Source organism: Rousettus aegyptiacus, unplaced genomic scaffold (assembly GCF_014176215.1).
Source record: "Rousettus aegyptiacus isolate mRouAeg1 unplaced genomic scaffold, mRouAeg1.p scaffold_m13_p_2, whole genome shotgun sequence".
Taxonomy (NCBI): domain Eukaryota; kingdom Metazoa; phylum Chordata; class Mammalia; order Chiroptera; family Pteropodidae; genus Rousettus; species Rousettus aegyptiacus.
The window spans coordinates 18,154,370-18,173,212 of record NW_023416295.1 but is presented as its reverse complement, the minus strand read 5'-3'; the positions used below and the strand labels follow the sequence as shown (position 1 = coordinate 18,173,212).

At 31.6% G+C, this 18,843-nt stretch overlaps 1 protein-coding gene and 1 pseudogene across 6 annotated transcripts in view; one reads left to right on the top strand and one right to left on the bottom strand.

Moving 5' to 3' along the window:
- SPAG16 (sperm associated antigen 16) overlaps window positions 1-18,843 on the top strand; it is a 695,163-nt gene that overhangs the window by 47,243 nt on the left and 629,077 nt on the right. The window contains exon 11 of one of the 6 annotated variants that reach the window (XM_016150050.2): window positions 8,481-11,169. The exons of 4 other annotated variants lie outside the window; for them this stretch is intronic. In XM_016150050.2, the coding sequence (XP_016005536.2) occupies window positions 8,481-8,717 (237 nt within the window). In that variant the 3' untranslated portion in view covers window positions 8,718-11,169. Of the gene's footprint in view, window positions 1-6,430; window positions 6,947-8,480; window positions 11,170-18,843 lie in introns of those variants that run through there. One more of the 6 variants, XM_016150051.2, reaches the window with a different exon arrangement.
- On the bottom strand, window positions 681-799 carry LOC118614387 (annotated as a pseudogene).

Sequence of the window (18,843 nt, the reverse complement as noted above, 5' to 3'; positions counted from 1 at the left end):
GGGGCCAGCAGTGGTCAGGCAGTGGTTATGTCATGGAATAGTCTCTCCTCCACAGATGACTTTTGACAGTGTGGACATTTTAACAATATTAATCTGGTCCATGAATATAGGATATCTTTCCATTTTTGTCTTCAGTTTCTTTCATCAATGTCATAGTTTTCATTATAGAGTTCTTTCACTTCTTGGTTAAATTTCTAAGTATTTTATTGTTTTTGATGCTATCATGAATGGGATTGTCTTCTTTGTTTTTCAGATATTTCATTATTAGTGTACAGAAACACAATAGATTTCTGTATATTGATTTTTTTATCCTATAACTTAATTTGTTGAATAGTTCTAACATTTTTTTTGTTGTTGTTATTGAACCTTTAGGATTTTTAATCAAATGCAAGTAAAGACAGTTTTTCTTCTTTCTTTCTGGTTTGGTTGCCTTTCATTTACCTTGCCTGATTGCTCTAATAGGACTTCCAGTACTGTGTTGCATAAGAGTGGTGAGACTGGGCGCCCTTTTCTTGTTCCTGATCTTAGAGGAAAAGCTTTCAACCTTTCACTGTTTAGTATGATGTTAGCATTGCATTTTCTGTATATGGCCTTTATTATGTTGAGGTATATTTCTTATGTACACAATTTGTGGAAGATTTTTATAGAACTTTGTCAGGTTTTTTTTTTGCCTCTCTTTGCACCTACAGCACCTAGTCTTCCTAGGTAGTCTCCCATCCAAGTACTAACCAGGCCCAACCCTGCTCAGCTTCTGAGATCAAACAGGATCTGGTGTGTTCAGGGTGGCATGGCTGTAGACTAATCAAATGCTTTTTATCTTTCATTTTATCACTGTGATATCACATTTATTGATTTCCTTATGTTGAACCATCCTTATATCCCAGGGATAAATCCTACTTGATCATAGTGTATGATCCTTTTAGCGAACTGTTGAATTCAATTTGCTAATATTTCACTCAGAATTTTTGCATCTGTATTCATGAAGGATAGTGGCCTATAGTTTTCTTGTAGTGCCCTGTTCTGGTTTTGCTATTAGGGTAATACTGGGCCTGTAAAATGTGTTTGGGAGTGTTCCATCCTCTGATTATTTGGAAGAGTTTGAGAAGGATTGCCATTAATTCTTTAAATGTTTGGTAGCATTTACCGGTGAAACCATTTGGTCCTGGACTTTTCTGTGTTGAGAGGTTTTTGATTACTGATTCGTTCTTACTTATATTTGTCTTTTTTTTTTTTTTTTATAATTCAGTCTTGGTAGGTTGTATATTTCTTGGAATTTATTCATTTCTTCTAGATCATCCAATTTGTTGGTATATATTTGTTCATAGTAATCTCTTATGATCTTATATATTTCTGTGCTCTTGATCGTAATCTTTCATTTTTGATTGTATTTATTTGAGTCTTCTCTTTTTTTCTTTTTCTAGCTAAAGGTTTGTCAATTTTGTTTATCTTTTCAAAAAGCGGTGCTCAGTTTTCTGGTTTCTAAGGGCACAAGGAACTCATTTTGAAGTTTCGTTTGCAGAACAAATTTGCTTAAGTTAAATGTTTATTTTGGTTGTAGATGGGGGATATGATGGAGATTCTGGGTGCCTTTCTAAAGTGGTCTTTATGGACTACCTTAGCATCATCCTGTACTGTCATTCAATAGTTCACTCTGTGTGGCATTGCATATTTCTTCCTGAAACATGCCTGTATAAACTAGTCTTCTTTAGACAATTGTATAGCGTTGCTTCTCAAGCCAGTTAGATACCTGGCTTCCTGATATGCCATATTAATTTCTCTGTATATTTTTAACATTATAAAATCCCTTCTATAAGGTTGATTTAATATGAGATTATACTTTAAACTTAATACTTAGGTTTTGAACTGTTTTCTCTTGAATTGAGGAAATAATTTGTGAACACTGGGAAAGTAGTTTTCTTCTTTTTTTAAGCCAATCAGTTGGTTACTAAAATAGTCAATGTGTTAGTTTTTGTAAAGAAAATAACTACATATTATAGTATAATTTCCTTCTACCTCTGAAATATGTTTTACTCTAAGGGAAGTAAGAGCTGTTACACAATTAACTACATACATTTTATAATCACATCAGTCACAGTTAGGAGAAAGAAATTGCTTTATTGAGACTGGTGATTATACATATGAAACTTTCATTGTGCCAATATATTAAAGAGAAGCAGAATGGAAGAATTTCATATAGATTTGAATAGTTTTAAAAGGTAATATATGCGTAGAATTTATTTTTCATTGTTGACGGGAAAAAAGAAACATACAGCATCCACTGTAGTTCAAATCTGTTGCTTTAATGGCTCCTTGAAGAATTAAATTTAGAGTTTGCAATTACAATTTTTTTCCAATTTTTATATATTAAAAATCTATCACTCACTTTGTGTCTTGTCCTATGTACTCATAGGTCATGAAGGAAAAGTGTAAAAAACACCACCATTGAAAGTATTTTAAGAAAGTGTGGAGAAAATTAAGAAAGAAAAGAGAATGTTAACTTATTCCTTCCATCCTGTTACTGCCTGATTTAATTCTTGATCTCTTTTGAGTTGGAGTATAGACATACTCCTTTAAATGAAAAAAATCCTATCTAGAGTATTATGCTTCCATATATAAATAGATTTATTTTTCTGTTGGAAATCATGTATTAAAGTATTGTAAAGATATTATCAAGAAGACACAGATATTTCTTTCCTTAAATGGTAGCAACAAAGGAGATATTAGGAAAACTATATAAACATTACAGTACATACAATAAAATTTTCAAAAAAATTCATAACTTATTCAAATGTTACTAAAGGAAAAAAGAAACAGATACCTGTTATATGTTGGGAAATATTCATATTATTTTCATACTTAAATAACATTTTTAAATCTACTAAAGGAACATATAAAAAGCCTATACATATTAAAATTTCTAGATTATTTACCCAGGCAACAACTGATTTAGCAACAATTATTCAGAGCTTATTTTAAGAAAAAAACTTTAGCTAAAATTTACATGTTTCCCTTAAAATAGCTTTCAATTTCAATTAATAATTTAAGTTACATTATTTTTAATTATTTAATTTTATTTTTATTAATAATATGTTAATGTTAATAATAATGTTATACAAGAAAGACTTTTCAAAGCTTAGCATATGCTACCAATATAGCTATGAAAATGACTGCTTTCTTATAAGTTCTGAATGAGTTTTATACATTTTCCTATTTATCTTCTTTTAGGTCTTTAGAAACTTTTGTTAAGTGAGCAAAAGGATATCTTAGTTTTTAATTAGAACTTTCACAACTCGTCCTCGCATAAATTAAGTATAACAATTCTTTTTTTTTTCAGCATAACATCTATTAACATACTATAGCATGTAGCATCTATTAACATACTGTAACATACTGTAGCGTGGCAGAAGCTGTTTTAGAGTATGAATTATTTTGAAACCTAATCTGTATTTGAAACACAAGTCTACTGCTTATTACTTTTGTACACACCTGGGCAAATTACTTCTGTTTCCATCTCTGTAAACTGAGAAGAATAATATGTGCATCAAAGGGTTTTTGTCACGATTCAATTAAATAATAATGTAATATATCTAGCATAGTGCCTATTTAGAATTGATGCTTTTGAAGTGAGTGTTTCTGTAGAAAAGGTTATTTACCAGAAGATAAATAATACTTAATTGTTAATATTATTTCATTCTTTTGTGTGCAATATGATACAAATAACAATGAATCAAAGTCTATTAAAGACTTCTAGATTCAAAATTTTAATCATTTTTTTGTCATTTTATTATACAGTGGCTTGAATGATTAGGCAATGGCTTTCTATGATTGTGGGTATGGTTTCTCTAATTAAGATTATATATAAACAGAGATATGGAAATTAGAGTAGTATGATGGTTAATTCTGATAGTCTCATCTTCATAAAAATTGTGTACAACTCTCAACTTCTTAGGGGCTCTTCTGTATTTCTATTCACTGAATGAAAAAAGGAATCTTATTTAATATCTTTGTCATGACATCTGCCAGTGATTATATGAAATCATTACAGATTATTTAATTTTTTAAATATATTTCAAGTGTACGGTAATACAACATATGTATATTGCATTGTGTTCACCACCCAATGTCATATCCCCTTCTGTCACCATGTATTTGGCCTCCTTTACCCTCTCCCCTCCCTCTTTCCCTCTGGTAACCACTAAACTGTTGTCTGTGTCTATGAGTTTTCATTTGTTTGTCTTATTCCTTTGTTGCTTTCAGTTTTATATCTCACATATGTGAAATCGTATAGTTCTCAGTTTTTTCTGTCTACTTATTTGGCTTACATGATATCTTAAGATCTATTCATGCTGCCAAAAATGTCAGTATTTCATCTTTTTTTTTTTATGACCGAGTAGTACTCTATTATATATATGTGTGCCATATCTTTACCCAATCATCTATTGAAAGGCATTTTGGTTGTTTCCATGTCTTGGCCACTGTGAATAATGCTGCAGTGACCATTTATGTGCATATATCTTTACAGATAAATGCTTTCAGGCTTTTTGGGTTGGATACCCAGAAGAGGGATTGCCAGTTTAAATATAATGATATGAAACTATGAACAGAGAGAGTACCCTCAGCTGTGCTATATATCAATGCCTGTCATCATGTGTTACGCTACACTGGTCATGATAACGGTACACTTCAGGAGCAGTTAAATGCTCTTTCATGCTGATTCCTTGCATTTATTAGAGCGAGTTTAGTAGTATTTTGTACAGTATTCTTAAATATTGCTGTGTAGTTAGTATTTTTTTCCTAAAGTATCAGTGTGATTTTGGCATCAACCTGGGATCTGGTTGACATTTTGCCAGTAATTGTGAATATTAAATTAGGATGTTAAATCATTCTATTTATTAGACATAAAGTTGCTAAAAAAGAAATTAGTTTCGCATTTTTCAGAGTTTAGAAATATGGAAGGTATTAAAAGTTTATAACCATGTACAAATGGGAATTTTAATGCCTATAATTTGATGATAATGTTGAATATCTTCAACAGTTGAAATAATTCATTAAAAATCCCCGAGGAAATATATTAATCAGAATATTTATTCATAAAACTCTGTCATGTTAAATACATAAGGATTAAGCCAACTTGTTTATAATTCTGTTCAGAGTAGAAAATTAAATAAATAGAAATACATTGTTATACTTAATATATTCTGCTCACATAAAAATAAGTAAATGTGAATAAAAATGAAAACAATCAGAAATACTAATTATTCTCAGATTTTTAACTCTACTATTTATTCTGAATTATGCATAAGCATGGATCATTTAGAAAATATAAAAGTGAAATTGCAGCGAGAAAATGTTCAGGATTTTATATTTTTTAAAATATTCAATATCAATATCTACATTATCTGTATTTCAGAATAGCACTTTATGAAACATAGATTTGAGGATTAAATGTACAATTTAAAAAGATGTTCAAGTAGTATTTAAGTGCATTAAATGTATATTTGGACATAATATATAAACTAAATATGTACTATATATGAATAAAACAAATGTAAGTTATACACAATGTATGTAGTCTTCTGTAGCTTGCTTTTTTCATTTGGTGTTTTGTTTCTAAGATTATTCTATGTTGCTATAAGTGGCTAGAGTCCATTTCAAAATATTTACCTTGCTGTTCTTTTATTAATGCATATTCAGGTTGTTTCCAAAGTCTTGGTCTGATAGCTAATGCTTCCTTGAATATGTTTCCAGGTACAAATATGTAAGATTTTCCTTAGGATATTAATCTGGGCATGAAACTGCTGGTTCACTGGGGATGAGAATTTTACTAGATAGTGTCATATTCATTTCTAACTTAGTTAAACATGTTTACAAACCTGCACAGTTTCCATTACTCTACATTTTCCCCAATACTTGGAATTTCCAGGGCTTTTGATTTTTTTCTAAGCTAATGAGTAAAATATGTTATCTAGTGAGTGTTAATTTTCATTTTTCTGATTAATAATTAATCGAATGCTCTTTGTTTATAGGCAATTTGTATGTTAGTGTCTATGAAATGTCACTTCATAAATTTTTCCTGTTTTACCATTATGTTGTTGATCTTTTATTTACAGTGCATTTTAGATACTAATTTTTTGAATATAGGCATTTTGTCCTAGATGATGACTTATATTTTTTATTTTTTATAGTGTCTTTTAATGAATAAATGTTTTTTTATTTTCTCTTACATAAACACAATATAATTATTTAAACAGAGAGATTAACATTTATACAATACTATAATCTACAGATTATTTAAATTTTGCTGTTTTCCACTAATGTTCCTAATCTTATTAAAACACACCTTTTTATTTTAAAATAGTTGTGGATTCACATGCATTTGTAAGAAATAATACAGAGAGATCTTATGTACTCTTTATTTGCTTTCCTCCAGTGGTAACATCTTGACAAACTAATGTACAAGATCACAATCCAGATATCACTCTTGACATAATCAAGGTATGGAACTATTCCATCACCGCAAGGACCCTTCCACGGTCACATCCACTTGCCCCACCCCACATCCCCAGTTCCTAATCTTAGACAACTACCGATCTATTCCAGGTCTCCACAATGTTGTCATTTCAATATTATTTAAATGGAAATCATGGCATTTAACTTTTGAGAGTTGACTTATACACTGGCGTAATTCCTTTAAGATTCATCTAAGATGTTGCATGGATCAACAGTTCATTCTCTTATTATTGCTGAGTAGTTGCTAATTCTTTTTTAAGTATTTGGTAGAATTTTCCAATGAAACCAGTTGTGCCTGGAGAAATCTTTTTTGGGAGTTTTTTAATTACAAATTTAATTTTGTTAATGCTAAAAGGACTATTCAGATTATTTCATTTTATTGAGTTTTAGTAGTTTGTGTTTTTCGAGAATTTGGTCCTTTCTAAATTGTTAAATTATGAGCATAAAGTTGTTTATAATGTTCTCTTATTATACTTTTAATGACTTCAGTATCTGTAGTGATATTCTCTTTTCCATTTTTGATAGTCATTTATTTGTGTCTTCCATTTTAATTTTTGTCAGTCTTGCTACATAGAGTTTTATCAATTTTAGACTTTTTGTTAAAAAAAAGAATTAGCTTTTTATTTTATGATTTTATAAATTGCTTTTTTATTTTCAATTTCATTGATTTCTGCTTTCATCTTTATTATTTTATTCTAGCTTTGAGTTTTTTTTTTTTTTTTCTATTGGGGTAGAAACTTTAATTGGTGATTCAAGACATTTCCTCTTTTGAAATGTAAGTGTATAGTGCTATACGGTTTTCTTTTAGCACTGCCTTAGCTGCATCCCATATATTTTAATGTGTTGTCCTTTCAATTTTTATTCATTTCTACATATTTTTCCTTTGAGGATTGCTTTTGATCCATAAATTATCTAGAAATGTGTTCTTTAATCTTCACATTTAAGATATTGTCTTGTTGTCTTTTTGTTATTTATTTCTAGTTTGATTTGATTATAGTTAGAGAATTCATTACTTTTTTTTTTTTTTTTTTTACTAGATTAGGAGTTAAGACCTGAGTCACCTTCTTCCATTGGGTATTCTGCCACTATACTGTTCTTAAATCCTGATATCTCTAAGTAGTTTATCCTCCTAATTCCACTTTTCAGAGTTTTGCTTTGGTAGTGTCTTGCATCATTTCCAGGGTTTATAGTAGTACTCAGCAGGGAAGAGCAGGGAAAAAAGATATTCTACACCATCTTGTCTAGGCTGGACATATCTTCATAAAATTTCATTTTCCAATTTTAAATATTTAATGACTTTGGAATAATTTTTTTTTTTTTTAATGTGGAATGTAGGAGGGATCTAATTTCACTTGGTTTTATTCAGATAATTGTTTGTCCCAGCACAATACATTATATGGTTGTTTTTATCCTCAATGGTATATATAGTACTGGCTGGCTCTGTCATTTAATGAGTTTCCATGTATACATGAGTTTGCTTCTGGACTTTCTTTTATGTTCCATTAGTGAGTTTGTTTACTCTCATGGCAGTACCGTACTTTTTAATTATTATAGTTTTTAATAAGTTTGGATATTATCTTAGGGCAATTCTCTCAACTTATTCTTATTCTCCAGAAGTGTTTTAGCTATTCTGTAATTTCCTATAAATTTTAAAATAGGCTTGAGAAATTTCTAAAAAAAAAAAAATTGGGAGACTTTTATTGGAATAACTGTAGAGATTGGAATCAATGTAGAGATAACTGACATCTTTATGATATTGAGTGGTTCAGTGCATGATTGAACATGGTTTCTCTCATATATTTAGATTTTCTTTAATGTAGTTCAATAATTTTTTTTTTACTTTTCCCCACACAGATCTTATTATACATGTTTTTATTCAGTATAATTCTGAGTACATTATAATTTTCTCTATTGTAAATGATATTGACAAGTAGTTAAAGTAAATAACTTGTTCCTTTGTTGGATTTGAGGCCTCTTTCAACAGAAATCAAGAGGGAGCCCGTGAGGTCAGTGCAAGATCAACCCTCTGTCCAACTCCACGCCTCCAGCAGCAGGAGTTGAGAGGGAACTTCCAAACTTGGAATAAGACCAAACCTTTGCAGGACACCATTGGCGGGAGACAACAGAGCACCCGAATATTCAGAATAAGGCCACCCATCTACAAAACAGCATGCCTCTCTCAGCAGGAGCCAAATGAGAGATTCTGAGTTAACACATGTTCCTGGCCTGTCTTCCCCCCATCCTCTCTTTCTTCAACATCCATACTTTTACCTATGTTCTTTTGACTCTTCATAAGGAGCCCAGGACTTTTATTTATTCCAGAACTATAATCTTCCCTAAGGCTCCTTATGTCACTTTTTCCAACAGTTTCTCCTTTCCCTTTTTCTGACTCTTGAAAGTTTTTTCTGTACACTCGGGAGTGCAAGATCATTGTTCATCAAAATCCTGTATATTTTCAGCTTTGATGAATGTTCTCTTCACCTCTGTGCTAATGGAAATCTAGCTTTTCCCTATAGTTTCTCTTGCAGCCAATGTATTTCTGGTAAATGTGCAACAATAATCTCTTTGGCAGTGGGGGAAGCCATAATTTGTCATATTTTCTAGTTTATGTGCTATAAATATATCAGGGCTATTTAAGGACGACCAGGCAACCCTCCTGAGACAGCTCCAGCACACCACGTCCTACAGTACTCTTCAGGGCAATTGTTCTGTCTGCTCCTGACTCAACTGTAGCACTGGACCTGGAGGAGAGATAAACATCCCCTTTGCTTCTCAATGCTGCTTTCAGTCCCTTCTTCAGGAACACATACTGCCTTGAATCTCATATTATCAGATTAGCACACATACTAAAACTTTTTAACAGGCACTTCTTTTCAGGTCATTTTTTGGATAAATTAAAAAAAAAAATCAAGCCCAGTGACAATGTCGCTTTCTTAAAAATGAGTCCTGCCATAATTCGTTGTTATTTAAACATTCACATGGATGATCCTTCTAACATCCCGGACTTTCTTTTGGTTCCTCAACGGCCTCATTTTTAGTGATTCTGTTCTCCATCCATTCTCAACTGGCTACTCACTTTCTGGTTATTTCCTAGGCCTTGTTATTGTCAGTAAATGCCATCATTTTCCTTTTGAATTTGATTTTATTTTTTCACTCTTTGCGCCTCATCTCTCTAACCTCTGCATGTTGAGATGTGGAGCTGAGCCCTGGGACCTCTTCTTTTTGCTGTCATCCCTCCCCAGGTGAACTTCTCCAGGCTCATGGCTTCAATTACCTCTAATATGTTAAGGACTACTTCATTTACATCTTCAACTGAGATCTCTTTTTTCTGAACTCTAGTTTTGTGTATTTAACTGCATATTGACCCCTGCAATTAGATATGATTCCTCACTAAAGCTCTGTCTTCTACAATTTTCTCCGTCTTAATTAATAGAAACTCCGTATTTCCATTTACTTAGAAAACTCTGGAGTTATCCTTGAGTCATTTCTCTCTTAATATGTTATATCAAATATGATAAATTCTTTTGGTTCTATTTTTGAAAAATATCCCCACTTTCATCTTTGCGTACCACTCTCACTGTTGCTCCCAGTTTTTTTTTTTTTTTCCTTTTGTATCATCTGTAGTTTGTATTATTGCAATAGCCTCTTAATGGTCTCTTGATTTTTCTTTGTTTTCTTTCGGCCTCCTTTGAACACAGCAGCAAGAGTAATTCTCTTAAAACATAAGTCTGTCCATAACATTTCTCTGTTGAAAACTTCGTAGTGGCTTCCTAACTTTCTCAGAGTTAGAAGTAAAGTCATAGCCTCTGAAGCCCTGCGTAAACTGGCCCATTTTTACCTCTCTGACCTTATTCTCTGCTGCTCTCCCATCTTTTACTCAGTTGCAGCCACAGTAGCCTCCTACCTATTTGTGGAACACATTAGGCATGCCCCTGCCAGCAGGCTTTTGCACTTGTGGTTTCCTGAGTTGTCTTCCCTCATAGATCCTATTGGCTCATCCCCTCACTTTTTTTAAAGATTTACTTAAGTATCTTCTTTTAGAGATATATTTTATAGCCACCCAATTTAAATTTCAATGCTTCCCCTCATTCCCTGTTCCTTCCCAGGCCTCATTCTTGCTTTGCTTTTTCTCCTTACATACATGTCTTATATATCTTTCTCTATACATACATGTTGTACTTAATGGCTTGTTTATTGTATCTCTTCCCCGCTAGAATGTAAGCTCCATGAAAGCAGGAATATTTATCTCAGTGCCTAAAACGTGACTGGCAAATAGTAATCATACCATAAATGTTTTTATATGAATGAATGCTTAAATGAAAAAAATGTGTTCTGCTGCTGCTGTATAGATATGAAATTTGTTACTCTAAGCTGACCTTGCTAAACTCTTTAATTAAATCGTTTGGAGTTCTTTTTGGATTTTTTTTTTTTTTTTTTGTAAATGATTTATCTATGAACAATGATAGTTGTTATTTTCCTTTAAAATTTTATGTATATTTTTATCTTTGTATATTGTTAAGGACCTCTAAAAAGTGGTTAAATGGAAGTGGTTGGCATAAAAATTTTTGTCATGTTCTTGATTTTAAAGAGAATGCTTCTGATGTTTCAAGTCTTTGGTAGATATTTTTTAATTTTAAAAAGTTCCCTTTACTTCCACATTTGCTAAGTTTGTTTACTTGTGTTTTCTCATGAGTTAGTATTAAATTTTTGATTCATAAATAAATTGTAAATTTTTATTATGTTTGAGTGTTAAGATTTTATTTTATCATGAATGAATATTGAATTTTCTGCTTCTGAGAAGATGTTGTCCATTGATATTTTAATATTGTAAATGACAATGGATTTTCTAATGTAAACATTCTCTTCCATTATTGAGGTAAACCTAATTTATTCCAGTGTTATCTGATTTATATATCACTGGATCTAGTTCAGTGTTTTTTCTTACAATGATTTTATGAAGAAAATTGGCCTTTAATTTCCCTTTTTAGTAACTTTCTTTTTATAATTTTGGTACCATTGAACAAGTTCGGAGAACATTTCTTCTTGCTCTGTTCTTTGAAAGAGTTTTTATATTATGGAAGACCTGTTCCTTAAATGTATGATAGAAGTCTTAAATCTGATAGGAACTGGTAGGTATTTATGGGAAGATTTTTATACTATGGATTTATGTTTTTTAATCGAACCATAGAGGTTATTTCTTCTTGAAGCAATTTTGATGTTATAAAGTAACATATTTACATAAATTAACCATTTTTTTCTGCTTCAAATTTACTAGCATAAAGGTTTTTGCCATAATTTTTATCTTTTAAATCTCTAATGGATTCATATTTATATTTTCTTTTTATTTGAGATCTCTAATTCTCTTCCTCCCTTCCTACAGTTCTCTCCTGATACCCTCTTCCCCTATCTCTCATGTGTCTTCCTGGAAATAAATGAACTTTATTGGCATTTTGAAGATTCAGCTAGTCAGTTTTATGGTCCTCTATTATGTTTATTTTTTTCTTTCATTACTTATACATATTGCATTTAAAAATTTTGTTCAATAGTAAGTATTTTAAGATTTCTATTATGATTTATTATTTGTTCCATGGTTTATTTAGAGGGTATTTTCAATTTTACATATGCATGGGTTTGGGGTTATCTTTTTTTTTTTCTGGTTATTGTATATTTCTATTTAAAATAAGTCATAGAACACATGGTCTATATGAAATCAATTCTTGAAAAATGCTGGGAGTTGCTATGGCAGAGATTGCTAGTTCTCCACCAAAAAATATTTTATTTCATGTTTTTCATGACATAGCTGAAGATACCGTTAGACATTTTACACCTAGATGTGGCCATGGCACAAAATTTTGGCAATGAAATATGCACTTAATTGGGGTATGCCTGTGGAACTATTTTTCAGAAATGTTTACTTATTTCCCTCATTTTCATTGATCATTGCTCATTGATCATTGATGTAGACCTTTGTCAGATACTTATTTTGGCTAATGATAACTTAAGAAATCTGATACAACTGTGCTTGCACTTTTGGGTTTGCTCTCTTGTGTCTTTGCCATGAATATTAGAAGAATATGTCTCAGCTAGCCTCTGGCCCAATGAAAGACATAAGAATTAGGGCATCCATATTGGACCCAGTCCATATCAAGCCTTCAGCTGACCCACAGTGCATGAGCGAGATAAATGCTTTTGTGGTACAACAATGAGATATTGTGGTTGCTTATTATCTGACACTAACTAATACAGTGCCACTTACATAATCTGGTCCTTAAAGGAGCATTGGGAGAGAACCGATTTAAACTCATTTTCCTTCAGCTTGTATGGAACAACAATGTGCCTGTAACCCATCTTTGACTGTGCAGGCCAAGACAGTGTCCTAAATGGATGAACAAAAAAGGGAAGGACTCCTGAGCCCTTATGCTCAACTGCGCATCAGCTTTGATCTCTCGCCTTGGGATAGTTACTTGTAAGAGGATTATTTTCTATTAGTTTAAACCCACACTTTTTGATGTCTTTTTTAAACAGCTTTTATTGTAATAGTACAAGTGCTTTATCAACGAGTATATGGTTCATTTTTGTTAATGTGTGTGCTTGATAGGACTGTATATTTTTCTAATTTTGGAGTTGAGAATTTTATATTCGATATAGTTTGATTTTTGAATAATTTAGAATTCTGTAACTGTATTACATTTTCATCAGTATCAATACTTGAGTAAGTCGATGGATTTTTCAGTTTTTTCTATAGCTTCATCAATTTTTGCTTCAGATATTTGTAAGCTATTTTATTCGATGCCTATAAGTTTAGAATTGTTTCATCAACTGGTTTAATTAAAGCACATTTTGTAATAATTTTTTCTATTTTTAAATTTTTATGAATTTTAAATCAACTTTAATAATTAATACTATTGTTATTTCCTTCTAATATTTTTGTGTATATATTTATACACATATATAAAATGTATATTTAAGCAATGAAATTGGAATGCCATTTTTGTAGTTTCTTTCAAGTAAAATACTAATATATTTTTACACATTTTTACATGAAGTTTTGTACATTTATTTTTCGCTTAACATATAACGTTTCTCATAAATATATACTTCAGAATCACTAAATTTGGTATCCATATAATACTTTATCATTTTTATATTTTATTATGTATTTTATCTCCCTATATGTACTCATTTTGGTTATTTCTCGTTTTGTTGTTTCAAATAATTCCAAGAGGTCAATCCTTGTACATAAGAGCTCTGTTTATATCTGTTTATTTTCTTAAGATAAAACTCAATAATTAGCATTATTGAGTGAAAGATTATAAATGTTTGTTCTAGTCTTTGTATTAAAAATGAAATATAGTCTATGACTATGCTACCCTGAACAAGCCCAATGCCATCTGATCTCGGAAGCTAAGCAGGGTTGAGCCTGGTTAGTACTTGGTTGGGAGACTACTTAAGACCAGGCGCTGTAGGCATAAAAATGAAAAAAATAAGGGATTGTAAACTGACAAGGTCCTTGCAATCTGTGAGGTCAACCAAAGGTTGCCTCACCTAAAAAAAAAAAAAAAGGTCAATAAAAGCGAAATATAAAGAAATCCCCTTTAAAAGAGTGCTCCTTTCAAACATTATTGTTTCTTATAAAGGTGATTCACTTTATCAAGACAGTGCGTGTTTAGATTTATCTTCAAATGTATTAATTTAATTTTTCTTATTATGTTTAAGATTTCGTCTTTCTCATTTTGTCCTGCAGTTTCACCATAATAGATATGATATTTTTGCATGTATACCATGGAATGTGGATATATCCTGTATTTGGGTAGTATGTATGTTATGTCATTTCTTAAATTTTCCACTCATTATTTCAGTAAATATTGCTTTCTTTCTATAAAAAATCATTTCTTCTAGGGCAATAATTAGATATAGGTTATATTGTTTCATTCTATCTTCCATTTTTCTTAACCTGTTTCAAACTTTTTATGCTGTTTCCTTATGCTGCATTCTCAGAAATATTTTCATTCTTCTAATTTTCTCTTTATATATTTTGTATCTTCTAATCTATACTTTGTGATTTTATATGTGAATAATCTTGTCTTTTATTTCTTAAGGCTACATTTTTTTTAAGTCTATCCTTGATAACTACCTCTAGCTCTTTGTCACTTATACTTATTTATGTACACACTTCATTCCCTTAAATGTTTCTAAGTTTCTGCTTCCTTGCCTTATGGCTGGCCTAAAGCCCAGTCTCCAGATGAAAGTTTTGGTTTTGGCATTTGCCATCATGGCAACACATCTTTTGCATGTGCTTACAGCTCATAGTTCATGTGTTAGTTTAGCTGTTCTCCCTTATATTTTGCCTCCTTTCATTTATGTTGGGTATAACGATGCAATCAATTGTTTTACCTGGGTTTTAGTTGTTTTTTAGTGGAAGAATTTTTCAAGAGTATGCAGTTTTATATATTGCTGCAATTTAAAGCCCGATGTTTAATTTTAGTGATGAGATTCCCATTTGATATGTCTTTTGGGACATGGTAATCCACTTTTAATCTGCAGAGGAAAATCATAATAAATTTAAATGCTTTATCTGGAATTAAAGGATTTTATATTCAGAAGATAAACCAAACTCTTGATTAGTTTCATTTGTCCTAGAAAAGGTGAGAGAAAGCAGATGTGTTTGGGAAATACATTTACTTGGTAAGTATAGGAACTGTAGGATTTGGAGTCATGTTACAAAGGAGCTTTAGATTTGGGTAGCAGGAAGAGGCACAAGGTGAAATGACAATTGTGGGTAATCATAAGAGAGTGTGCCGTAAGTTCAACTTAACTGATAATGACAAAAAATCGTCTACTTCTTATCATGAATCAGATATTAGTGGCTTAAAAGTAGAAGAAAAGGCTATAAACTGTTCATGTAGTTACTTTATTCTTTCATCTAATCTCATTGGACATTTATTCAAAACACACATGTGAGGATCCGTGGGTATGAATGGGGGATGCCAAGGAAGATGGGAGAATCTGGTGTGGAGGACTGCATATGCTAAATCAAATGGTATTTATATTCAGGAAGAAAAATCATATTTGACTTGATTCTAAACTGTTAAATTTGGAATATTACTTCATATAAACTACTTGAAAGCTAATGTAGTATCAGAATACTTTATTAACCACGAACTAATGTTTATAATTTATATTAAGGTAAATTACGAGGTAATTTTATGAACCAAAGGAATGTAAAGCATTGAATTTTAATTACTAAAAATACATTTATAATTTTCTTTATTAGAATGAAGAGTGTCACTATTAATATAGAGAAAAAGCTTGAGTTTCTAAATCAGACATACCTAAGAATTGTTACTCAAAGCATCTCGTTCTTTATAAATCAAAGTTTTATCATCCGTAGGCCCTTGATAAATCATACTATCCTTTCCACACTAACTTCTCTACGTTACTTAGAGTGTCATCTTGTGCCAATCTCAATTATTTCTATTTGGACGTTTCATTTTCCACTAGTTTATTCTCCTGCCCTGCTCCTGCCCCTAGATTTATCCTTTTCTGGAAAAGAGCTAAAAGCTAAGACCTGAGACTGATGCTATATCACAACAAGATTGTAGGGGTAGGGAGAATAAGCATGGTCTAAAATGTAGAGGAGTAGGAGAAAAATAGGAGAGAGGGCCAAGAAAGAGAGGTAAGTAATAATGTCACTAAGGAGAGATTAAAAAATGAAAATTTAAAAGGTTATTAATTTTCTTACTCAATATGGATTAGAAAGATAATTTAAAAGTGATTAAATTGATATTTTTTAGATCTGTAGTATTAGATTTATAGTACTGGATTCATATATAATATATCCATAATACGAGGATCTTTTAAATTTATATAATCAGATACTTTGTGGTTGTCTTGGATAATGCTGTTAATATGGATATTATTACAAGATTAAATGGTTTATCTGAAGTACAAACAAACAGGTTAATAATGTTACCATTCTAACTGCATTTTCTGAACACATCTTCTAGAGTAAGTCCTATACTATTTCCTAGAAGCTCATGCATGGCATAAACTGTACCAAAGTGTTCATTTATTTCTAGTAGTATCAATAAGATAAGGTATAATTTCAAACATTTTTGGAGTATTACATATTTAGAATATTATTCCAAGACTGGATAACAAAATCCAGTAATAGTTTTTTTCTATTGGTTTGTATGTGTTCATCTGTGTTTATGTATGTATGTATACATACTAATTAAAATATTTGACCACCCCACTGTAAAGCATTGCATCAGGTATGTTTTATATACGTTTTCTAAATTTAAATTGTATTTAAAAATTTAATAACTTATAGCTAGAGAAAATTACATATATTATTCAGATTTGTTTTTGTTTGTACTTTTGTTTTTAAAAGATTAGTTTTAAAACTATGTGCTTATATTAGCAAATTAACTCAAAATTTAGGTTTCTGGTAAATGAGATGATTTCAAAAATAATGCTTAAGTTGGTAAGAAGCTAAAAAAGATGACAAGGTTACTTAACAAAACAGGAATATGTGGTATTCCATACCTCATCTCTCAGAATTATGAGTCTGACTACATCATCATCATATTTGGCTGTCACGGCACAAGCCCAGAGTTTCACTTCTTTTCCACTGGATGATATTTAGTTCCCTCCTGTAACCATGTTGTTTTCTGGGATACTTCAAAGCGTAAGCAAAATTGTGGCAGATTGATTGAAATCTCCGGGTCTGGAGAAAAAGAAGTAGCTGGTCTGTTTTTATCACAGTATCATTATTCCTCAAATATCTACAATCTTGGTGTTTAACTCTGTCTAGAAATATAGAGGAATAGCTAAACGTGCTTTGCTATTTTATTTATACCTCCTCACGTAACTATAGGGATGTTATGTTTTATAATTTATTTTAGTCACTTTCTTCCAATGTAGAAATTAGGAAGCATTAGATGCCAAAAGTGTATGTAGTAGATAGTTGCCAAAGGTAAATTCATAGGTATTTACAGCCTAGTGTAGTCTCTCCTGCAGTGGGTCTGGGTTTACCCTGTGTCACTAAAGGATTGTAGTGGAGTGGATGGTGCGTGACTTTTAAGACCAGGTCATAAAAGGGATTACAGTTAACGAAAGTGTCTCTTGAACACTCACCCTGGGGGAAATCAGCCACCATGTAACAAGTATGACAATCCAGAGACCACTGTGCTGTGAGGAAGTTCACCACGTGGGGAGGCCGCACAAAGAAAGAGAGAAAGAGGCTTGGCAAGCTGTTCCAGCCATCCTGTCTGTGGCACCAGCTATGTAACTGAAGAAGCCGGTTTGGACATCGAGCCAGTGAAGTCCTCAGAAGACTCCACACAAGCACCGTCTGATTACAACTGAATGAAACACATGAAAACAACCTGCCTCAGCCCAGCCAACCCACAGAACCATAAGTGACAGTAAGGCCTGCTTGTTTTAAGCTAGTATGTTTTAGGAGGTTTCGTTAGCACATCAAGAGATAACTGAGTATATGCAAAGTATTTTGGCAGCATTTATAAGAAATATAGAGAATCAGTCTCTCATTTTATTGCTTCAACCAAATGCAACATCCTTTCATTATGATCATTTCCAAGGGTAAGGTATTCACTGTTTATGAGGCAACTCTGTCCATGTAGAATAGGTAGCATGTCTGGAATCTGCTTTACTCTATAGTCTCCTTCCCGCTACCTTAGATTTCTAAGATCCATAGACTATACCCACTACTGCTTTTTACTACAGCCCTTCAAATGTTTAAATATATGTGCCATTATATGTGCATCTGTACCATTCCAGCTTTATCTTACGTCTTCCTTTCCAAAGTTCCTTCATCAGTCTCTATACTCTCTGGACCCAGATTGGGACATTCAGACAAAAACAGTGTTGGTTCAACATGAATGAGCATGCAATACGGTAGAACTATAAGGTTTGAAATCAGTTATTACAGGGTTCATTGCTATGGGATTTTAGTGTACACTTTTTTCCTCTAATTGACTCTAACCTATATAATCATTAAAAGTACAGTATTTTGCAGACCACTATATAATTTAAATTTGGGGATTTCCCCTTTTTTTTTTTTTGAGCAAAAACAATGTTTTTAATTCTTCCCTTAGGCATTATACATTTTGATTGGTTTATAGTATATCAGATACTCATAGAACTTTGAAGTTCAAAAAATATGTTATAAAAATAATATTACAAGAGGAAAATAGCTTTCTTGTAGAATTAATTAGCTGTAATTAATAATTAGTAGTTTAATTCATTTTAAGTAGATTATATGGAAATTTTCTTATAACTTTAAGAATTTTACTTTATGGTTTTCTTAGA